General features: G+C 40.6%; 1 protein-coding gene across 5 annotated transcripts in view; it reads right to left on the bottom strand.

Annotated features, from left to right (window-relative positions):
• The window catches only part of MORC1 (MORC family CW-type zinc finger 1), a 357,937-nt gene that overhangs the window by 171,214 nt on the left and 161,853 nt on the right, over positions 1-24,870 (bottom strand). For all 5 annotated transcript variants that reach the window (XM_059922175.1, XM_059922174.1, XM_059922178.1 and 2 more), the window contains 6 exons: positions 23,008-23,065; positions 16,636-16,689; positions 12,967-13,001; positions 6,907-6,975; positions 3,667-3,757; positions 2,897-3,005 (listed from right to left, as the gene is read on the bottom strand). In XM_059922175.1, coding sequence (XP_059778158.1) covers positions 2,897-3,005; positions 3,667-3,757; positions 6,907-6,975; positions 12,967-13,001; positions 16,636-16,689; positions 23,008-23,065 — 416 coding nt within the window. The remainder of the gene's footprint in view (positions 1-2,896; positions 3,006-3,666; positions 3,758-6,906; positions 6,976-12,966; positions 13,002-16,635; positions 16,690-23,007; positions 23,066-24,870) is intronic.

Raw genomic sequence — 24,870 nt, 5'->3', positions numbered from 1 at the left:
ATCTCTTCTCTCATTTGGCTCCCAGGAAGCTGTCAGCTAGACCTTCAGGCAGAAGCCTGTAGGAGTCTTCTTTGAGATATCTGACCAGCGCAGAAGGAAAGATATAAGGCAAATTATATTGAGGATTTTCCAATAAAACATCCCAGTTAGATCCCATTATTGTGACCTGCATAGCTGTCAAGCCCCACCCACACTCTCAGAGCGTTCAATTGGCACTTTACTGAACTAATCTTTAAAGTATTCAGGATTAACAGTCATCTAAGAAAAGCCTCTAATGTGACAGAGACCAAATAAACAAGCACAAACAAAGCAACTCAGTGGTAACAAAAACCATAAGAGGAAGATGAAAATTTCAGGGGAAAAAAATCAATCATAGTTAATATCTTCAGAGCTCTAAGAAGAAATACTGTATCCATGAAACAAGAACTACATATCTTTAAAAAGGAATATTGAGAGACTAAAAAGACTCCTTAGAAGTAAAGAATATGATTACAGAAAAAATTTTCTTTTTAAGGGTTGGAAGATAAATGTAAGAAAATCTCCCAGAAAACAAAACAAAAACATAAAGGACAGAAAACAGGAGAGAAAGTATAAGAAAACTAAAGAACTGTCTCTAGACATCCAAGAGCTAAGAACAGGTGTTGTAAAAGGAGAGAAAAGATAATATGGATGGAAGAAAATCATGAAATATTACAGGAAAATATCCCAGAATTAAAGGACATGAATTTCCAGACTGAAAATGTTCAACAAGCACCCAACACGATGGGTACAAATAGACCCACCCAAAGGCAAAACACTGAAATCAGAACAGAGGGGAAAAGCCCTCCCAAAAATAGAGGGGGAGGGGAGAAGAATGGGTCACCTAGAAAACTCAGGAATTTAAATGGCTTCAGACTTCTCAACACTAGAAATTATAAGATCATGGAGCAATGCCTTCAAAATCCTGAAAGAAAACTAATTCTAAGAAAAAACATCAAGCCAAACTATCATTAAGTGTTTGGGTGGGATAAAAACATTTTCATGCAGGTGAAGTCTCAAAATATTTTACCCCTCATGCACTCTTGCTGAGAAAGCTAATGGAGGATATGTTACGCCAAGAAGAGGGAGCACACTAGGAAAGACCTGACACAGAAGAGAAGTAAAGAGAATTGCCAGAGTGATGGCAGGGGCATATCCCAGGATGGCAGCTGAATACCAGCCATGGAAAGCAGGAATGTGAGGTGCAGCACATAAGAAGATTCCAGAGTAGAGTTCTTCAAGACGGTGGAACCATCAAAATAACAGGTTGAGACTGGGGTTAACACAGTGATAAAAGACATATAAGACCAAGCAAATACTCAGTGATAGCGATAAGCATACAGAACACTAAGCAGGCAATTAGTAATTATTAATTAAAAGTTTTGCAGGAGAGAGAAAAATAATAGTTTATGACATGGTATAATTGTATGTAGTGTCTATATAGTCTCTAATGTAAATAGTGAATATTGGCACAACCAAAGTTACAAATGAGCCATATTGAGGGTGGAGAATTGGAAGGGTATGTACGTGTGATGGGAGCAAAGAAAAAGAAACAGATAAATCCTCCTCTTTTACAGTGGGAGGTTAATAGAATAGATAATGCCTAAATCAAATCAAGAAGTAGCAATACTAGCATGTTATATAGAGATTTACAGGAAAATAGCAAAAGAATCAGCTAATACTGTTGAAAGAGATTGCCTCTGTAGAAGTGGAAATGGAAAGGGGCTGCAGGCTTCAGTTTAAAAAAAATAAAAGGAAATGGCCCATTTTAGGAAAACTATAACCTCAGCTTTGGCCCAATTCCCCATGCCCTTTACATACAAAAAGTACAATATAAATGCTTAAAGTATTGCTTTTCCTCATGTCAGAATCCCACTCAGCTACTCCCTATTGCTTCCAGACTATTGCTGTTAACCAGCCCCACTCCACTGCTGCCAGCGGGCATGCTGGGCTCCTGCTGGACAGTCCCCCATCTCCACACTGTCCCTCCAAACCCCACAGTCATCTCAGGTCTGAGACTTGCCACATGCTATTTCTCACCATGTACCAACCTTTCCAGTTACACGTTGTCCTCTCCCCATAAAACCCTCATTGGCCACTCAAGGTTCTCTCATCTCTCCATCCATATCACTGCTTTTGACAACTGAGTAACAGCAGGATCACATACTGATTGAACAGCATGCTTTTTAAACACCCGTTTTTTTATTTATCCAGTTCATACGTGTCTGCCTTATTTGGTGATAAGACTGAAAATACTGATGGTCGGGTGGTCCCGCTTGTTTTCTACCTTCCACAGGGTCTACCCAGTACTAGGCAGACAGCAGTTCCTCAACATGTATTTGCTATATTGAATTATAACTGATGTTCATAATACTAAACTCAGACACTGAAAATTAATAAAACGTCTCTGGGTCAGCAAATGGAATTGAAATTATGGTCAACAGAGTTACAGTTTTAAGTCTGTTTTGTATTCAATTTCTTTAGATGTTGTTTTCCAAGTCTTTTGAATCCAATATTCTATTTATTTTAAAAATGATACTCTAATTTACAGACAAGTGGTGGAAGTGTTTTGCAAGCTTCTTCCAAAAAGCTCATTGTGCCAAAGGGAGTCTCTTATTCTGGAAAATTTGTGTACATGGATAATAAAAATAAAGTTCTGAAAACTGTCTAGGAGTTACAAACCTACTCAAGGAAAGATCAATAGGACAGGTCTCCAATGACCCCAGAATGGCCAGCTACCCTCTCTCCATTTCCCAAATATACTCTTAAATTTCTAAAGCATAATCAGAAAGAACCCATGGTAGACTTTACCTCCTGAAACGGTAAATGAAAACAATTCCATTACCATGGGAACCGAAGGAAAATTCTCAACCCTTACCTCACTTAGACCTTCTCTTTCACAAAATGTCTGAGAAAAAAACACACAGGTCATCATTTCTTCCTTCTTTGTGAAAAGAATAAAGTCTTTTCCAATCCTCATGGATCCACTATATTAAAAATCAAGAACATAACAGTTTACATCTCAAACACTAGAAAGAAGGAACAGGCGAGCATGATATCGTGTACTCTACCAGGTTGTTCTTTTCATAGAAATAACTCCACTGTTTTGCTGACTCATCACCAAGAGTGTATAAGTATGATTTTTTTTTTTCTCAAAGCAGAGCAGAATTTGAACCAATCCAGGCCCACATTCTGGCTTGAGATAAGGTGCTGTCCATGGCTCCAGCAAAGAACAATCATCTGTCCCTGGCAGGCACTACACAGGTGATCGTAGCCTCATGTCCTCACTTTTCTTTGAGGCAGACCAGTAACATAAGCTGTGGACACATATAACACCTACACTAAGATACGCTTTGAGAAACAATACGACATAGAGATGTGATGAAGCTTTAAGCTACAGGGGTGCTACTTCAGCCATCTCTGAAAAAAAGATTCATCATCTATTTAAGAATTAAATTTTAAATTTAAATTTTAAATTTTAATTAAATTTTAAAACATTGTAAAGGTTCAAGTCAGTTATGGGTAGTGGAAATGCTAAAACAAGATAGGACTCTCAAGTTTGTATTTGTTTCTAAGATTTCCTTTAACCAAATATTATTCCCAATAATCAAAATCAATAATATATGCATTAAGGAAAAAAATTCTCACCTTTTAAGACCATTGCCATATTGCCCAGTAAACTTCGAAGTTGATAACTGTTTCTTGGATGTTCCAAAGTAAATGATATCTGAAGCTTGCTCTATAATTAACAAAGACATGTAAGTGGTTAGGACTTATGAGTCATTCACACCAGCCAGAGGTCCAGTTGTCAGGATGTCACACACATATTAGGACAAATCCATACTTCTTGGGTCAGCCCAAAGACAAGGATCCTTGTCAGGCCCCATAATCTCTGACCAGGATCATAACGGCAATATACTGAAGGAGGTCAGACAGACCTAGCCACGTGACCCTGGGGAAGTAGAGCCTTAATTTCCTTGTCCCTGGGCTTCCCTGGTAGTATGGTGGTTAAGAATCTGCCTGCCAATGCAAGGGACACGGGTTCGAGCCCTGGTCCGGGAAGATCCCACATGCCACGGAGCAACTAAGCCCGTGCGCCAAAACTACTGAGCCTGTGCTCTAGAGCCCGCGAGCCACAACTACTGAGCCCACGTGCCACAACTACTGAAGCCCATGCGCCTAGAGCCCATGCTCTGCAACAAGAGAAGCCACCGCAATGAGAAGCCCGTGCACCGCAAGGAAGAGTAGCCCCCACTTGCCGCAACTGGAGAAAGCCCACGCTCAGCGACAAAGACCCAACACAGCCAAAAATTAATTAATTAATTTAAAAAAAATTTTCTTGTCCCTAAAAGGGAACTACTAACACTTATATCACAGATTTGTTGATGAAGATAAACGAAATGAATTAAATGAGATGATGTGTTAACCTTAAAGACAATACATGCCATTTAATAAATGCTAATAAATTAAAGGTGCTATAATTATTTGTACCACTAGTAATTTTCTATGCTTTTGGCACTTATCCAGTCCCATGTGAGACTGAGAAGGGCAGAATAGCTTTTGGTCTGCTACTAACTGGGAAGGGCTACTTATTTCAGACTTTGAGAGTTATTCTCCTGATCTCTCCAGGGCATTCTGGAATTCTAGAGAAGAATCCTCTGAACTTCAGAATATACATACCTCCAAGAAACAGGAATGCTCCCAGGGAAATAGGAAAAGATAGAAATGGGTCTCCCAATTGGGCTACCTGAATACATGCTCCAGAACTGCCCTGAGGACCCTGTGTCAGTCTGGGGGCAGACATGCTATAGTTCAGTGGCATGTGGCATGAGGTGTGTAAAGACACTCTGCTGTCTGAAGCTAACTGGACATTTTATCACATGTTCTTATTAAGGGTTGGCTATTAGATGAGGGTATCCATAATGATAATATTAGCTACTGCTTATTATTCAGTATGTGCCAGGTACTATATCATATACTTTATTTGCACCAACTACTTAATATTTATAACAAGCCTACAAGGAAGATACTATTATTATTATTATCTACACATTACAGATGAGGAAATTTAAGTTTTAGGAGTTTATGTAACTTTCCCAAGGTCACATTGATAAATGGTACCCACAGAACTATCACCCAGAGTTGCAGAAGACCAAATCCCATGGTTTTTATCACACACCATACAGACTCCCATGTATGGTGGCCAGAGTTCTGAGCACAGGGACAGAACACTGAATAGGACAGGCATGACCCCTGTCCTCAATAACTTTATGTCATGGTAGGAGAAAGAAGTAGACAAACAAGATTCTTTTGGAGAGCGCTCAGTAAAGGAAATAAAACCAGGGTAATGTTACAGGGAATTAACAAGAATGTAGCCTGCAGATAGAATGCTCAGGGAAGGCCTCCTTCATAAGGTGTCATCTGAGATGAGATTTAAATGATGAAAGGCCAGCCAGGTGTGGCTGGAGTGCTATAAGCAAGGAAGTGCGAGGTACGAGAAAAGGTCAAAGAGGTGGACAGAGGCCAAATAATGCAAGAAATTGAAAGTGTTGCTGAGGAATATGAATTTTATTCTAAAGTAATGGAAAACCACTAAGGGTTTTAAGCAGGGGCATCAATATGATCTATTAAAAGAAAAAAATGCACTCAGGATTGCTATGTGGGGAATGCACTGTAATGGGGCAAGACTGCAAGTGAAAAGAGTTTGGAAATCACCGTAGTCGTCTTCTAAGGGTCAAGATTGATCGAGCTCAGCTTGGACAACAGACGGATTCTATTTTCAGTCATCAGAAAAACTCTTCCAACTTATCACCTGAGTTCCAACATTAATAAAGAATTGCTCTCAAAACTACTGGGCCTTTTTAAAATACAACTGTATATGTCAACTGAAGTGAGTTTCTTCTGAAGATCTGAATATTTGTCACTTGCCTGTGTTTTGATTATTTTGTTTGTGGACCCATATAAAGGAGTTACTTCTTTTTTTAAGGAATTGCTTTAGAATATGTCACACATAGTCTTTTACCATTCAGAGCAAGGGGGTCTTTGGAGACTCAAAAGAAGATAATTGCTTTATTTTTTATTCTTAGCTTCTATCAGCACCGATGATCATTCTTTCCTCTGGTGTGGAACTGACCAGAACACTACCATATTATTTGAACTCCCTCACTGTTTGTTAAATCTGGTGGTCAAAAAGCCTAGCTTGAGGGACATACACAAGTGTTATAAGAATTCAGGGATAAGGTATCCCAATTCATGCAAATCCTTTATCTGAAGGAATAACATCTCAATTCCACAGCAAACAATATTATGTACCTACTCTGTGCTGCCTTTTGCTAGCCTTGAAGACACAAAGATAATCATGCAATGCATTGTAGATGTTTTCACTATGATGAGAACATTCAAGAAGCAACTAAACCTTTGAATGTGCAGGGAAAAAACACAAACTGCTAAAAACAAGGAGAGGTGACCTCTACCTCAAGGTTAAACAAAAAATTTAAAATAGCCTAAAGACACTAGAAACTGCCTCGGGTCTCTTGCAAGCAGTACCTGAAGGGTGTGCTAAAGACAATCTCACAGACTGGGTCTGTTTCCATTCATTCCCAGATGCTGTTCCTTACAAGAAATCTGTGCCTTGTGCCTGTCATTTTTTCTGGCAATATTGATTTACATTCACTTTTGGTCTTGCTTTAGATGGTTACAATGAATTTACTCTGTCAGCTGGAATATTTAAACCTAAAAAGCTCAACAATATGTTAAGTCTGGGGTTTATTTTCCCTAATAGCTCAATACCTGTTTTTATATATATAGCTCAATTTATTTTTATTTATTTTATAGGTTTTCAGGCTGTTTGTTCTAACAGCCAGGTAGGAATCTAGATAATTAACTTACCAGGGCTCATACCACATCCATCATCCAGGAAGCACAACATGAATCCACCCTGCAGTTCTTCATTATCCACTGTAAGAGAAAGCAGTTATTACTAATAAATAGTGGGCTTAATTTGTTCATCAGAGAGTCATGCTGCTCACATAATTATCTGTCCTCCTCAAATGCAGCCACTGAGTGACAGAGTTATGGCACAAGGATAAAGCTCAGAAAGGCATCTTGGCTACAGTTTCATGAGAAACTGCAGGGGGAAAACAATCATGCAACAAAAAGGCTTTAAATTAACATAAAACATGTACATATTAATAAATTATATATACAGCATGACATGCCCTGTTCTGGAATCTGACTGGTCCTTTAAACTTCAGGTATTTTCTCCCTGGGGGAGGGAATAAAGGTAGCCAGTGATGTGGCCCCAGGATCCCTCTATCAAATTGATCAATCCAAAGCACTAATTCTAAAGTCAATCCAGGTCATTCTTATTAAATTCATCAGGCTCTCTTCCAAGTAGCTAATTCCCATAAGAGCCATTCATGCATGCTTCTTAGTGGCAGCAAATATTTGCCTCTTGAAAATGCATTTGATTTTTGAAAATAGCTAAGTTATTTGGAGTCAATTTTGATGATTAAGAGATATCATTAAATTACATAATATAATCTCTTGTTTAAAAAATTTTGAAGGTGTAACTAAAAATAATGAGAGTAATTTTAATACACAGTTTGTAATCTGGCTCTTGAAGTAATTTCAACATTTGGATACGTGAATTCTAGCACACCTCTCTCTTTTTTTTGGTAACATAACAACTTTATTGAGAAATAGCTTACACACAAAAAAGCTACACGTTTAAAGTGTACAATGTGACACATTTTGACATATGTAAATACCTGTGGAACCATCGCCACAATCAGGAGAGTGAACATGACCATCACCCCAGGTGTTTCCTCGTGCCCCTTGTAGTCTCTGCCTTCTGCCCCTCCCATGCCCTGTCACCCCCGACCCCATCCCCAGGCAGCCATGGATTTACTAACTCCATCCTTACAGATTCATTTCTAGCACATCAGTTAAGTCAACTCTGGGTTCAATGGTCACCTCTAATCTACATTTTTTAAATGTTCAAAATAATCTATAAATATATATCTAAAAATCATACCCAAGTTTTCTGGGTTCATAATTTTATGCTCACATGTCCACTTGTAATCCCCCCTCCTCTCTCTAATTCACCTCCTGTTTACAAACCCTTTGTATCTTCCCTACCATCTCATTTCCCCAGCTCTTCTCCCTGGTCCTCTGGTCTGCTTACCTCAACTTCTGTGTCAGAATATTCCTCCCCGCTTTAGGTATTTGCTCTGTTCAGCCGTCCCCTGACTAAGGCTGACACTTCTCCACTGTTCAACTCTTGCTGAGTTCTTTGCACAATGTGATAGTTCTCAACCTTGGCTGCACATTTGAATCACTGGGATATATTCTAAATTGATTGGTCTTGGATGCAGTTGAGGAGTAAAAACTCCTCCCTATTATCCTAAGGTTTATCAGAACTGGGAACCACCTAACACAAGCCTGTGAAGTTACAACAGTTGATTTTGCGGCTCTTGGTATATAGTTCTCACGTAAGAAAGCAGGGCATTTCTTTGGTGAATAGGTGGGAAAGGCTCAAAATTCCCAAGAGTCTTAATAGAGTGCTTAATTTTTCTATACATTCCCATGAAGGCCTGCAGACAATCACAGCCTCAAAATTTAATATTCCCCAAGTACCCACTCAGAGGCTTGGCCTTGTTTGTTTCAATTCCTTAAAACTATGTATTTCAGATCAATTTCTACTAACCATTGAGCATGCATGTCCGAAACAAACCACAGCACTTTCTCCCCAAGCAGACTGCCTCCTCCTTCCGGTGTGTCTTCCTCAATCAATGGCATCTCTCCGCCATTAGGCTTCAGCTGCCCAAGTCAAAGCCTCAAGATCAAGTTCTCCACCTCCTCGCCCCATGTAGACATGTCTTCTCCATTCCACCTCCTCACATCTCTCAAATCTGACCACTTTCTCCATCCCCATAACACTTAGTCCAGGAAACCATCACCTCTCTTCTGGATTCCAGTAGCAGCTCCCCCACCTCTTGCTCCCACAAATCAGAGCACACCGAGAGTCTGCAGCCAGTCATGCAGTTCACTCCTCTCCTGCTTATAACCCTTGCATGCCTTCCCACTGCCCACAGGATGCAACCCAACCAGTTAACAAATCTAGCTTGCCTTTCGTCACCTGACCCTCCAACCTCTCTGTGGTGGTTAATTTTATGTGTCAACTTGGCTAAGCTATGGTGTCCAATTGTTTGGTCAACTCGATGTTGCTATGAAAGTACTTGTGGATACAATTAACATTTATAATCAGCTAACTGTAAGTAAAGCAGATACCCTCTATAATGTGGGTCAGCTTCATCCAATCAGTTGCAGGCCGCAAAGGCAAAGACTGAGGTTTCCCAAAGAAACAGCAATTTTCTGCCTCAAGACTGCAACACAGAAACCCTGCTTGAGTTTCCAGGCTGCTGGCCTGCCTGAAGATTTAGAACTCAAGACTGCAACGTCAATTCTGACCTGGATTTCCAACCTGCCAGCTGCCCTACAGATTCCATACCTGCCAGCCCTCACAATCATAGGAGCCAGCCCCTTAAAATAATCCCCCCTCTTCCTCTTCCTCTTCCTCCCTCTCTACTATATGTATATCCATAGATAGAATGAGAGAGACTGACAGAGAGAGAGAGAGAGGAAGGGGCAGGGATAGATATCTATTTATCTACTATTGGTTCTGTTTCTCTGAAGAACCCCTCCAAGCTCATCTCTTGTCATCCCCTCCCCTGCCCATACTGCACTCTTCCACTTCCACACAAATAATCACCTGGGACTAATCTTGAACATCTCAAACATTTCTGCAACACCATCAAGGTGTCCTATGTTCTCTCCAGATTCAAGCGACTATACATTCTTCTCCTTCGTCCTTTCCATCCTTGATTCTCCAGGTTAAGGCCTATTTTCCCTTTAGGTCTCTAGTTCATACATAATTTCTTCTGGGAAGCCTTCCTAATCCTTCCACATCATCAGGTGCCCATAATGAATGTTTTCTTTCTAATCTGTGTTTCCCACTTTTCAAAGTATATTCAAATACCTGTTCATGCATCTATTTCTCTTTCAGACTAGTGGTTCTTCCACTTTTTGGAACTCGGTTGCCTCGGAGATATGATGAAAGCTCAAAGGCCTTCTACCCATAAAAGTGAAGCTGCACACCATATTTTCCACAGATCCCTTTACTAGGATGCCAATTCCTCAAAAGCAGGCACTGTGTGCACCCAGCACTTAGCCCAGTGCCTGCCACTTGGTAAGCACTAAAAAAATGTACTGAATGCATATCCATGTTTACTAGAATAATACACATAGAAAGATAAAACATCCGTGGCTAAACATGTTCAGTTTGAATTTTATAGCCCTCAAGTTACTTGAAGAAAACTTAACACTGGAAAGTAATTCACACGCCTCAGTAAATAACTTAAAATCTAGTCCAATGCTTAGATTAATTATGTACCCCCATACCAATTCTATCTATTGGTGCATAAGCCCTGGCCCTAGTTTATTTATTTTTTTATTTTTTGAAGAAAAATCAGTTTGCTAGGTTGATAGCCATATTGTGGTTTGCTGCAATAAAAAGTTGATAGCCATATTGTGGTTTGCTGCAATAACACATATTACCTAAATAAAGAAAGAAGTGCCCCTTTCAAATCAAATTGCAAAGATTCTTTTTTATTTTTTGTGACAATGCCAAGTGCTAAAGTGGGGTGAAGTGAATACTGCCATGCCCTGATGTCTTGCACAAACCCAAAAGAACATATTGTGTGAATTCTGATCACATTTGTTGTACTTTCTGTGATTCCAGATAATTCTTCTCAACCCTTCGACCCTTCAATAATATGTGTGCTCTGAATGAAATTCAGCTCGAATCTTTTCTCCTTCCTCCACTGCTAGGACCACTGCCTTCGTTCAAATCCTCATGAAATCTTGTGTAGATCACCCATAGCCCCACTTCCCTGCTGTCCTTCTTTCACACTTCTACAGACCATCTACGAACCATCCTGTATGCTCTCGCTAGAGTATCTTGCTTTAAAAAGAAAAGAGCACATTTCTATTGAATAATTTGCCAACTGACATTGCTCAAAACTCTTTAATGGTCCACTGGCTACAGAAAAACAAACAAACAAAAAATCTTAGTGTGGTATTCAAGGTGCTCATCCATTTGGCTCTAACACTTAGCTCTAGTCAACCAAGCCCCATCATTGTCTCCTGGATGCTTTTTCTCCAAATATATACATGGCTCACTGCCTCATGCCATTTAGGTCTTTGCTGGTGTAACACCTATTTAGAGCAACTTTCCATGAGCACCATGTGAAAAATAGTACATCTTTCCCATTACTCTCTGTTCTCTTATCCCACTATGTTTTTGTTTTTTTCTTTTTAGCACTTATCATGACCTGGTATATTATTTATTTGTTCACTACTTTATTGTCTATCTTTCCTCATTAGAATGCATGTTCCACGAGAGCACAGGCTTAACCAAACACTTTACTCATTGCTCTATCCCCAGCACCTAGAAAAATTGCTTGGCTCATTCATAATAGATACCCAGTAAATTGTTATTGAATAAATAAATGAGTCTCTGAACTAGTCTACCTCCATTCTTTTTTTCACAATAATTCCTCAGACAGGAATATTCTTTTCTTCCTACACTGCCTGACAAAAATCACATCCATATTTCAAGCCCTGGCTCTTTAATATGGGGTGTTCTTTCTCTGTGTTCCCACCATGCTTTGAGTCTCTCCTAGGCAAGAGATGCTTATTCTCTTTTACTCTTACATAATTGGATATATATGGAAAGACCACCTTTTCTCCACTACTGGCATTTCCTTCTATGCAGAATGGAGTGCAATCAGCAGTAGTAAAGGGGCCCTTCTCTGTACCTTGACCATTTTTTCCCTGAAGCAGTGAGCTCACTCATCTGACTGGTAATTTGGGGAAAAGTAACTTAAGAAGGTTCTGTTCAGATCTCTCCTGTTCCCTCTGAGAGCGAGGTGCCTGCAGAGAGCGTGACTCCACTAGGTGGGCAAGTGCCTGATGCTCTCCCACACTAAGCTCCACACTCCAAGCTAGCATTTATCAGCAATGAAGACTGACTTTCTTATTTGATTTCTCAAACTTCTCAGAACCTGGGAGTAGGGGAAAGAAGGGAAGAAGAGTGTCATTTATTATGTCTCTTCAAATCTCTCAAGATGTCCATGTCTCTCTTCCTCGTGAACCAGAAGCACCCACCTAGCACAAAATCTTAAAACACTTAGAAAACTGAATTGAACTGATTTGCTTTTTAAATAATGATAAGACTTTATATCATGGACCATATTCTCTGGCCTGTGACCAACAGCCAATATTTACAGGAGAGCTGATAGAATCTGGGTTGGGGATCAGTTTTAACACCATAGGCGTTTCTCCAGGTAGTGTTAACTACAGGACTGGATCACAAAACCTAACTTCCTCTGCATCATATTCAGTGAAATGAACTAATAAGTGCAATAAATACTTGGTGACTGGAAATGAAGTCAGTAAAGAAAACATGCTTGGTTTGAATTTCATAGGCTTCAAACATTCATACTGCACATTCACTTACACACTTTAAAACTGTGCTATGTTGGGAATGATGTATACTTAATTATGAATAATCATTAAGTTAATATGCATTTTAAAATAAAACTGTTTTCTCGTGGCAGACAAACTGACTGCTCCAAATCACTCTGATGCTTTCACAAAACCCTGGAAGATCTAATTCTGTAAATGAGTCCTCTAACAAGTGAACAATTTCACTCAAAGACTGTATTGTTCTCAACCTGGCTCCCCACTGGGTCACTGAACTCACAAAGCACTTAGATTACATTAAAAATCTATAGAATGTGGTTTGATTTTCATGAAATAAAAGAAAATCAAAATAACTACAGGCTTTTCCATTAGAAGAAAAAAGAAGAAAGCAAATCTGCTCACCTGAAAACACATCAAGTCTTGCAGCCCCTGCATCTCTGAAAACAATATAAAAATATTGCTTCAGTATGAAATTGTGTTTTTAAAAATTACATTAATCTGAATTGCTCATGTGACATATGATCTACTGTCAGATAGCAAACAATGGAGAAATCCGCTTAAATTGCTTTAAAAACACTTACTAAAATGTTTCACCCTGCATTTGTAGACTAAGACCTGTGATCACTCGTAATTTGAGAATGTCACAAAGCCTGAAACTCAGAAATTTAAAAGAAGAGATGGAATTTAGTGGTAGTTACACAAGAAGCTCACGAAAATGGATATGAACATTAAAAAAAAATGGTTGGAGAATAATCCAGAAGTCATATGAAGACTTTCATGATATATTTTAGTACAAAAAGAAAAAGAAAATTACTAAGTACTGTGTACCATATAATCACATTTTTAAAGAACATATATGATATTCATGTGCATATCTGTAAGGAAAGAAATCAAATGTTAACAGTGGTTTTCTCTAGGTCAGACGTTGACAATCTATGGTCTATGGGCCCACCAACTGTTTTTGTGAATAAAGTTACTGGAACACAACCATGACTGTTTATTTACATATTGTCATTTACCTATTACCTATAGTCTGCCTTCACACTACAATGGTAGAGTTGGGTAGTTTCAACAGAGAACACATGGCCTACAAAGGTGAAAATATTTAATATTTGGTCTTGCACAGAGAAATATGCTGGACACGCCCCCCCCCCCCCCGCAAATGATGAGGTTACTGGTGCCTTTTCTTTTTTTCTTATTTTCTTAGTTTTCTACAATTCACAGATATTATTTATGTATTTTCTTAAATTACTTTTTAAAATAGAAACTTTAAAAGGAAAGGAGAAAGAGCCAGAAGATCCTGGTTTCCACATGAAGGCTGTGAGAGAAAGGAGAAGGACAATGAGGGCTTAGCTGACGAGGAAGTGGGTATGTTGAGGGAAGGAAGAGTCTAGAAGGAAGCTCAGAATAATAACAACCAGTGGGACTCTGATGGGAAAATCTGAGTGTCTCCCAAAATTTCCATCAGTCCCGACCCAAAACTACCCCAGATAAATTGGAGTAGGTACAATGTACTTGTTCTACAAAGTTGGCCCCTTAGCTCCTTCGTCTAGCCAACTGCTGCTTCTAAGTGCCTCCTCTACAGAAATTCTGGGGTTACCACTGTCATTTCTTGGGCATTATCCATGTGACAAATAAATCTTAAACCTTCCCTTCTAATCCTTACCACAGACCCATGACACATAGGTATCATTATCTCCATTGTATAATTACACGTTATACAAAGTACCATGTATAAAATAATTGCTCAATAAACGCCACTGTACTGAAAGGTTTTTTTCATAGAAACAGTTTCTTCATAAAAAAATTCATGGGATGAGACAAAGAACAGTCATTCACCTTTACAGCATATTAAGACATTTCATAATAAGATTTGTACTTAAGCCCAGGTACTTTCTCTCTGAACATCTGTTGTATCAGGAAGAGTCCCCTAACAATTCTTTCCTATCCCGTCACATTTTTTCCTCGTCTTTCCACAACATTCTTTTAATACCTTCCAGTTCTAATTTTGACAACTACAGGAAATCATCAAAATTTTAAATACAATGATATAAAATAATGTCTTAGAGTAACACAGGGACTTTATGAAGACCTCTGTAAGACCAACCGAGCATCTTGCGTAAGTCTGTTAAACAGCTTCATTTGCTGTCAATTACTAGCATCTAAGCAGTGGTGACAAACTTCAGTGTCCCCTGAAGACAGAGGAGCCGAAGAGTTCAGGCTGGCCGTGGGGAACACTGGGAATGGCAAAGCTGAAAACACAGGCTGGTCCAAAGAGTGCACCTGCTACACACCTGATCCCATTGAGGAAGGCAGCCTCAAGGTTGGTACGTCTAATCTTTAAAAAAAAAAAAAAAAGCTTGGGATCCAGATTCTTTTATGTGGCACCTCATGCTTCTCAAACTTTACAAACAATTCCTTCTTTTCTTTTTTATTCTTTATAAATATTGTACAAACTTTCAGTATGAGTCAAATAAACACGAGACAGGCTGGACTTGGGTCAGGGGCTGCCAGTTTACAAATGCTGCTTGAAGAATTGCTTGATTGATCACATTTCTCTCACTCCCCTGAGTCTGCAGTCAATCTTTCTTTGCTAATCACCCTCTCTACTCCATAAACCGTTCCCACTGTTCTATTTCTTCTACATTCTGATTTTACTTGTCCTCCTTTGTTGAAATGAATGAGTGAAACAACTTTATAGGAGAAAAGACAGTAAGCAAAATAGACAAATGTGTTCTTTTACAGTTACAGATGTCAAATTGCTGGAAATGGACACTGAGTAGGACAGAGGACTAATGGATACAGGAGGAGCCTTGCTTCAGAGCTTTGAGCAGAAGCAAACAGTAGAAACCCTGAATTCCTGCAGAGACTAACCATGAACATTCATGTGTAGTGGCCCCATCTCTGTTAGCTCCACCTAAGTTGCATTCACAGCTCTTCTGACCAAGCAAATTTCTTTTTCTCCTCTTCCCTCCCTTTTTGTGATGACTGTGATTCCATTAGTCCTGCAGAGTTTCATATAAAGAGGAGCTAGGGACTTTTTACTTAGCATTGAGCATGGCTGTGCAGGAAGTTCCAGATGGCTGGTTAAATGACTACACCCTGTGGTCACACTCAGTCACCTCCCTTCAAAGGCCAGAAACGAGGGGAAAATGCAAAACGTTGTAATACAGTCATCAATCAGTGGCAGGGCATTTAGATCTCCCCACTGAGATCCCTTATCTAACAACCACATACTACTCCCTGGGTGGACTTTGCTTTCTGCAGAAAAGGTGACAAAATCTTCTGTTACAGGCAAATACAAATATAAAACAATCAAATGCCATATTCAGTGAGCTGAAAAACTGACTCCTTTACAAACCCACTATTGAGCAGGCCTTATATTGTTAAAAGAGATTTCCTTAAACATCAATACCTTTGTCAGAGACAGTAAAATGGGGCAAGGGAGTTCTGTAGCCAGACAGCCTGAATTTGAATTCTAGCTCTGCCAAATATTAACTGTATCTCCTTGAATAGGTCATCTAACCTCTCTGTGCATCAATTTCTACATCTGGGGAATTCAGATAATGATTTCCAGGTCAAAGTGTTGTTGTCAAGAATAATGAGTTAATACCTGTACATGAAGAGCTTAGAACAGGAGTGTCTGATACACAGCAGGGGATCAACAACACTTAGCTCTTTTCTCCTTAACTATGCAATTCACTTTGATGCAGACTTCAGTAAATGCCCAAACCCAAATCTAAATTCTCAATACATAGTATACATTGATACATAACTCAAATAAAATCCAAATGAATATCTGCTATTACATGGTTATAAACACAAAAACAGATGTCCAATTTACCTGCACTTCAAGTATGATCATAAATACAAACTGAATAAAGATGAATAATTCCTCCTTTCCTCTGTTCTTTTTCCTATAATACCTTGATTTTATAGGAAATCAAGTCACAAAGCATTCCAAGTGGGGAAATGACAACGTATTTTCATCTCTTAATATGACTAGACTTTATTAATGCCATAAAATTCCTTTGTCCCTTTGAATAACCTTTGTTTACACATCAGCCTTACCTTGCATTGTCCAGCAATTCAGCCAGTGCTCCGAAAAGGAAACTGTGAGTGGTGCTGATGAAGAAATATAGGGAAAACCAAAGTTAAACCAACTCTGTAATCAATGTAAAAGGTTCAAGACATGTTCAGACAATGTTCTCCAGTTCTAGGCCGATAATCAATTACGGAGTTATTCTAGAAACTACTTTCTCAGCATGGTCAAGATTCTGAAGTACATGACAAAGCCAGGGCTAAGAACACTATTGCCAAAATATCCTGTCTACTCCTAATAAAACAAAGACTTCAAGGACCTGACTGTACTCAAAGCAAATTTTGACATTTTAAAATTGCTTTATAAGCATTTACTCAAGTTTTTTCAGAGAATGTTTCATTAAAACTGTATTATTTAAGGCCAAATTACTTCTGAAAAACCTTGATCAAAATCTAGGCTCACTGAAAGACCTTAAGACTCCATCTGCAGACACAGGCACTGGCAGGGGACCCTGTTTGCACCACTAACATACACTTTTCTGTGGAATCTTTTCACCTTGGACAGCCCTGATCCTTAAATAATCTCACAGATTACCAGTGGTCACTATCCCCTGTATCCCTCTTGCCAGGTCCTGGGCAACAGAACACACTAGATAGCCATCCTTATTTATACTTTGAAGGCTGAATGTTCCTCTGGGGTGATATCAAGCCACCTTCAGGGTCCCACACTTGCTTTTCATTTGTTGTTGTGGATATTTCAATCAGCAACCTTATCGCAGCATTAAGGTAAGATTCAGTAGGCAATTTTCTTTTTATATTTAGTAAACAGGTAGCAGAAGCAAGAGAGACCCATTTATCAAAAAACATCTGCTCATTTGTACAGGAGGAAGGATAATCTGCAATGTCTCAGTGACTCCAAATACCTCAGGCCACAGGATGATATGTTAGCTAAAAATTTATTTAAAAAAAAATACATACATATATCTATTTTTGGAATTTTAAACTATAAACACATGCTGATGAGGGGTCTCTTTACTCCAGTCAGCTTTCAAATTTGTCATCAGAATAAACCTACTATGATTCTAATGAAGAGACAAGATTGTGAACCACTAACCTAATTGCTTAGTACACCATTCATTTGACTCTTAATTATACCCTACAGTAGAACCAACTCCTTTAATGGCAGACATCAGATGTCTCTGATTTCTGAGCTTAGCTGCTCTTATAAAATAGTTGCCTTTTAATAAATATTCACTGTTCGTGAAAAAAAGCATAAACCTACTAAATGCAATTGCTGCAAAAAGGTGTCCTTCACTCAAAAGAAAGTTAGTATTTAAAAATCTAAAACAGAGCAAAAGAAGTGTCGGTGACATGCTTTACAAAAGCAGCACTTCAAACCACAAGCCTTTCTAAACAATCCTTCAGGAAAGTAATTCCAATCATTCTGATGCCCCCGCCAAAAATGTCACATAAGCTTCTGTACTATTTCACTCGAGATTTTTACTGACTGCCTGCTATGTGCCAATGTGGGCAGACATGTTCTTTACACTTTGGGGGCTCAAGTTAGTGGGGGATATGAAAAATACACAAGTAAACAAACACATAAAGATGGTAACACAGATTATGATTAAATGCTACTAAGAAAGAGGGATGGGGAAGAGTAACTGGTGAGGAAGGGAGAGCCTTTCTTCACAGAAGACATGAGCTGAACCCTGGAAGATGAGAGCTCAGTCCCTTGCAGAACTGGAGTGAAAATGCTCCAGCAAGAGCAGGAGGTGCAAAGACCTTGAAGCAGAAAAGAGCCAAGCAGGCCAGTCCGCTCAGGGTAAGGTAAAACGGGGAGATCACATCGAGATATGGGATGGCCAGGTCGTGCAGTACTTCCTACTCCATGGTTAGGAGCTCATACTTGGTCCCCATGCAACTGGAAACCACTGTCATGTTTTAAGAAAAGTGACACACCTTGGGGCTTCCCTGGTGACTCAGTGGTTAAGAATCTGCCTGCCAACGCAGGGGACATGGGTTCAAGCCCTGGTCCGGGAAGATCCCACATGCCGCGGAGCAACTAAGTCCGTGAGCCACAACTGCTGAGCCCACATGCCACAACGACTGAAGCCCGCGCGCCTAGAGCCCATGCTCTGCAACAAGAGAAGTCACCGCAATGAGAAGCCCGCGCACCACAACGAAGAGTAGCCCCAGCTCACCCCAACTAGAGAAAGCCCGCACGCAGCAACAAAGACCCAACGCAACCAAAAATATAAATAAATAAATAAATAATATTAAAAAGAAAAAAAAAAGAAGAGTGACACGTCTGGTTTAAGTTTTTAAAAGCTCACTCTGGCAGCTTTTAGGAAAACGGATCATAGGGGAGCAAGAAGGGGAAGCAGAGAACCTAATTTAGAGGCTATGAGAAATCCAGAGGGGAGATGGCAGTAGAGATGGGGAGAAATGGATGAATTTGAGACACAGAGACAGCATGAAGAGGACTTGATGATGGATTGGATGTGGGGGTGAAGCAAAGGAGGAATAAAAAATCAGTCCTGTTTTTACTGAGGCCAGTCTCAGATAAGAATTTTATCTCTGGGAGCTGAGACTATGCCAATTTGTATCCGATTTTGTTGCTGTGGCTTCACGCTGCTGTCACTTTTGTTATTAAGTTACCAGACCACCAACTGATGATGGGGTGGTTTGGGGGAGGTAGTTTGGGGGAGGAGGCGGCTGGGGAGCAATAGCTACAGAAACTATGCAAAACTGAGGCTGAGGAACTTTTCTAAGATAAAATTCACAGTCTTTCCAGCACTCAGTTTATAATTTTTCTACTCGCTCAAAACTGCTATTTCTTTATTTGTCTTCTACCTCAGTTAACTTTTAACTACTTGTACCATCCTTTCCAGCTTGAAATCATTCTCCATGATAACAAGATAAAACTAAATATCTGCTGAATATTGCCTGTTTGTTTTATTCTGTTGTCTGTAAAAATTACACTGTTTTTCCCAAGCAGCAAGGCCAGGTTTCTTTACATTCCCATTTCTGTGGTTTCAAATCTGCTGCATCCTTTCTATCAATCGGTACTTTTAGTAAATACAAATTACTAAAAGGTTCCAAAAAATCAACATACCACTGTGAATTACACAGCACTCACTGCTATGCTTTGCTGTGTTGGAAATAACAGATGGACAAGAAAACCTCTGCAATCTGAATATTCGATTTAACACCTAAAGGGTAGCCAAACGGGCCACTGGCCTGACAGAGAAGAAACAGTGCCCTAGTAATAACTAAAATGTGAGATTCCTATCCTCACAGAGGTTACATTTTCAGAAAGACTCAGGATGCAACAGCGGCTGGAATCGATAAATACAAATTACTCTTTGGAGGGCAACTTTAATCTTTAAAATGTCAGTGTGTTAGGGAGAGAAATCATTAGAGATAGGCCAGGATGGTAGAATGAGGAGATGGACAAACGCCTCCATTGTGTGGACAGGCTCCCCCGTTCCGGCTACGCCAGGGCACTCACGAGTTGGCGTGGATGAAGTCCAGATGCAGCTGGGCCCGCCGCAGAGCGGCATACTTGTCGCCCATGGCCTGGAACGCGACCCGCGCGGCCCTCGGAGACCCAGACGCCGGGCCCAGCAGCCTTTCGCCCGTCTCCACGCCCACGCCCACGCCCACGCCCACGCCCACGCCCTTGCGCGGACACCTGGCTCGGCGAGCACGCGCTCCCCCTGGTGGCCGGAGCGCGAAGTTCACCCTGCACTGTGGGCCCGAGTGTCTGGCAAGTTAAGTCTGGTGCTGATCTTGGATCCACCTGGTGATAAGGCGTCTGGGCTAGGCTCCTCTTCCCGAATTTGAGGTTTAGGTAACCTTACTAAACACTCGTTTCTATCATTCCCCAACTGGAAAATGGAGCCCAGGGCTGGGGCTAGAATTCGATCAGAAATGATCGCACACACACATACACACATAAACACACAGAATGGGAAGAATCTGGGTGGCGAGGTTGGTAAGGGAGCGGGGGTGGTAGGGAAGGAAAATGGATAGTTTCCCTTTCGCGGTTGTTACACAGCAGAGGTCAAGGCCCTTTGTGTTCTCACCCCAGCACTTACCCGTGTCCCTTGGGTTGTGTTTTCTCCAGTTGAAGGAAAGAAAGAGGAAAAGCGGTCAGCCAGAGAGGAAAGAAAGGAAGAACTAAAGGCAATCAGAACAGAATGTGCAGCTTGTGTTCCGTGAGAACCTTTTTCACCTGTCAGCTGCCATTCAATTGTTTGATGTGCTGGCGCGACTCAAAGAATAGACATTCTGTATTGTTCCAAAAGACAGAACTGGGCAAGTGGAAGGTGGAAAGAGGGGGACGGGGGATAAATATAAGGAAGGGCTGTGTATGCCAGCTGTCCGAAAGGGGATACAAAGCACTGGGTCACCAAAACCTGAGCTGAAACAAGATCTGTCAAGGATGTGTTATGGAAAGGTGCTGGCTGGGATGACAAATTAGTAGACCTAGTTGACCTCTAAGTGTTCAAACTCATTCATTCTAAGGCACTATGACTTGCAAATAGGGTAGTTCAATAGTACTCAGCGGATGTTTTTTTTTTTTTTTTTTTTTTTTAACTTTTAAAGTATTTATTTATTTCTTTTTTTTTTTTTTTTTTTTTTTTTAATTTATTTATTTATTTATGTCTGTGTTGGGTCTTCGTTTCTATGCGAGGGCTTTCTCCAGCTGTGGCAAGCGGGGGCCACTCTTCATCGCGGTGCGCAGGCCTCTCACTAACGCGGCCTCTCTTGTTGCGGAGCACAGGCTCCAGACGCGCAGGCTCAGCAATTGTGGCTCACGGGCCCAGCCGCTCCGCGGCATGCGGGATCTTCCCAGACCAGGGCTCAAACCCGTGTCCCCTGCATTGGCAGGCAGACTCTCAACCACTGCGCCACCAGGGAAGCCCCTATTTATTTCTTTATGGCTGTGTTGGGTGGGTCTTCGTTTCTGTGCGAGGGCTTTCTCTAGTTGTGGCAAGTGGGGGCCACTCTTCATCGCGGTGCGCGGGCCTCTCACTATCGCGGCCTCTCTTGTTGCGGAGCACAGGCTCCAGACGCGCAGGCTCAGTAATTGTGGCTCACGGGCCTACTTGCTCCGCGGCATGTGGGATCTTCCCAGACCAGGGCTCGAACCCGTGTCCCCTGCATTGGCAGGCAGATTCTCAACCACTGCGCCACCAGGGAAGCCCTCAGCGGATGTTTTATATGAGAGTTTTAAAATCAGAAACAAGCATCTGTGGAATAAAGAAGTTGGACTAGATGTGTTTGTGATTTCCAGGCATTACACAAGCAATGAGGCTCACAAAAAAAAAGAAAAACAATGTCAGTTTTGGGGTACTCATTCTACTTCCAAAGAAAGAAGTTTATCTGTTACTACATTTGTAAGACTCAACAGAGGAAGAGAGAATTTGAATGGCAACCCAAGCCCACATGGTGCCCTCATTTGAAAACCGGAAGTAAACACAAACATTTCAAGGAATTTTCCTGATTGCATTTTTGTTTTAACAGTGGCTATGATGGTGTTTTAATAGCAAAATTCTCTTTACTAAGCAACGTGAGCTATCTTTCCAATTTTTCCTTTCATAGAACTTCAATGAAAGTATGATATTTTATTTTCATTTTATGGGTAAGAAAAGCTTGACGAGCCTCTTCTGGATTTATTTTATTACCCCCAATTTCCAGCTGCTACCTCAAAGAAATTTACTTTTGGGAGGGCACCAGAGCCACTAGCCTATAATTAGTAATGGGCTGTAATACCTAATTTCTACCAGAGGGAAGGGTGTGATTATCACAGAAGCACTCCGTCTAATAATCTTTGCAGAGCCCTCCTACAGTACGTGGGCAGTCCCAAACAGGGGCAGGGGGTGGATCTATTAGATGGTGCTGAAAAAGAGCCCTGAGATCACTGTGCACAATCCACCAAAAGCCTTTTTCCCCATTTCAACTCTGCTTTGCCACTCTGCTGTCATAAAGGCAATTCGTTTCCTCTTTAAGGTATACTTTTGGGATTGTCTGTCTCAGCCACCTCCCTCAGCCCTGCCTCAGTATTCATTTTAACATTATTTCATGATAAAAAATACTAGGGGAATAACAGGGAGGAGAAATTTAAAATGAGAGCATCATCTGTTCATCTTATGGTTGATCCTGATGTTAAGAACAGTCAGTTTGGGATACGAGACTCTTCAACTCTTCCTAACCAAACATTTCAGCTTTGCAACATTCACGTACTAGTCACAAATGGCGGCTCAAATTTTTCAAACTCCACCTTCCCCCTTTCGCTTAACTAACTTTGTCTGAACCAACATTTCATTACTCTACACAAACATGTTTAAACTCAAAACAAAGTTTATAAACATAAAAAACGGACACTTGTACCTTCCAACCAGGCACAATGGTGTGCCATCTCCTAAGAATGATAAGAAGTGAGGTCGTCCTGAGATAATAAACACAGAAAACAAATGTTATTAAGGTGATAATGTTGAAAGAGGCCAATAACCCTCAATCGATAATAATGAAATGTCTCTGAAAGCACCTCACACCATTATTGCTCATTTTCTGGCTTTTGTGTGAACCTTGTCAGTGTGCTTTCATCTCTTCCAATCTACTCCAGGTTAGACAATGGTGGGGCTTTCATCATAGAAATTCTGTTACCCACATAACTGACCATCTTTATATTCCCAAATATTCAGCACTGTGATAAGCATGAGATGGTGGAAAATATGAGGCCCAGAACTTGCTCAAAGAAGAATAGTGATGGTATTAAATGAATTAGAAAATATGGTATTCACTCTGGGTTGGCTAACCCACTAGCCATTTTCCCAACTTTCCTCTTTCTACTATCAAAGCTGAAAACTTGCTTTTCTATACTCCCCTGCAGCAAAGGTGGCCATCTGACTCAGTCCTCTTGAATAAGATAAAAGCAGAAATGTGTTGAGTGGTTTCTAGAAAACCGCTAGATAAAAGGCACAGTCAGGGCTGGTTCTACCTCCCTTCTTTCTTGTTTCTGCTTTAAACACAGGTGCAATTACAGGATTGTGAGGTGTCATTTGCATCCGTGAGGGAAAGTCAAGAGAACTGCATGAAGCAGTCCCAAACATTCTTGAATTACTAAACCAAAGCCAGAAGTCACTCACCTCCAGAGTTTTCATTATGAAACAAAACTTTATCTTTATTGGTTTAAGTAATTATAATTGGATTTTCTTTTAGTTGTAGCCAAAACTGTTCTTAACCAATAGAAATAAAGACAAAGCATAATGCCAGAAAGCACCAGAAGCATACTTTCTTTCCATCACTGGGCATCAGCAGAAGATTATTTGTTATGAACTGTGATTTATAAGTCTTTTCTTGCCAGAAGTGGTAAATGTCAGTAGAGAGGAAGACACTTGCAGGAGCCATTAGAACAAACAGAGAGAGGAAGGGGCAAGACCTGTGTGTATACAGAATATCATAACTAGAGTTGTTAGACTAAAGCACAGGAAGAGACAGTGTTGGCCAGATGAGGAAGGAGAGCATTAAAGAGAAGTTGGAGTGTCGGGGTGAAATTTATGTTTAGAGTGATGTATAATTTGGAGCCATCATTGGCTCATGCAGTGAATCAGCCATTCATTTGGTGAGAGCCAGCTCCATGGTAGGTTCCAAGAATATAAAAATACAAATATCATGTTTCTGCCTTCAAGGGGTTACAGTTTAATAGAGGCAGAGTGTATCAGGTTTCAATGTAGGAAACAGAAACCATTCTGCATACGTCAGACACCAAGTAATATGATGCAGGGAAATGGATATTGACAAAATCCATGGAAGAGATAGTAGGGCTCGAGTCAGGGGCCTACCACAGGACAGCTGAATTCAGCCTCACACCATGAAGCTTCAGAACAGAGGGCAGCAGTCTCCTGATGCCACTGCTGCAACTGCCTCCAGCTACACATGAGGGCGGTTTCCAAGTACAGGAATGCTGAGGCTGGCCATCGCCTCTGCGCACTCACATCCCATGTCCTGCCTAGTAGCAGCAAAACAAAACAATATATTTTACATCCAGAATCTAAGTATAGTTTCTAGTTTTTCAGTCTCTCTAACTGGAGGGATTAGAGAGAAAGTGCTTGGAGACTAAGGGAAACGATGCACAGTTTCCACCACATTGATGGACTTTTAAAGCCTCCATTCGTGTATGAAGGTGTTACAGGTCCTGTGAGAGAAGTCTGGGTTCCAAGGAGGGAGGTGGGTTAGGAAAGATTTCAAAGA

This window comes from Balaenoptera ricei, chromosome 4 (assembly GCF_028023285.1).
Source record: "Balaenoptera ricei isolate mBalRic1 chromosome 4, mBalRic1.hap2, whole genome shotgun sequence".
NCBI lineage: Eukaryota > Metazoa > Chordata > Mammalia > Artiodactyla > Balaenopteridae > Balaenoptera > Balaenoptera ricei.
The sequence above is the reverse complement of the archived record's forward strand: the minus strand, read 5'-3'. Positions and strand labels throughout refer to the sequence as shown.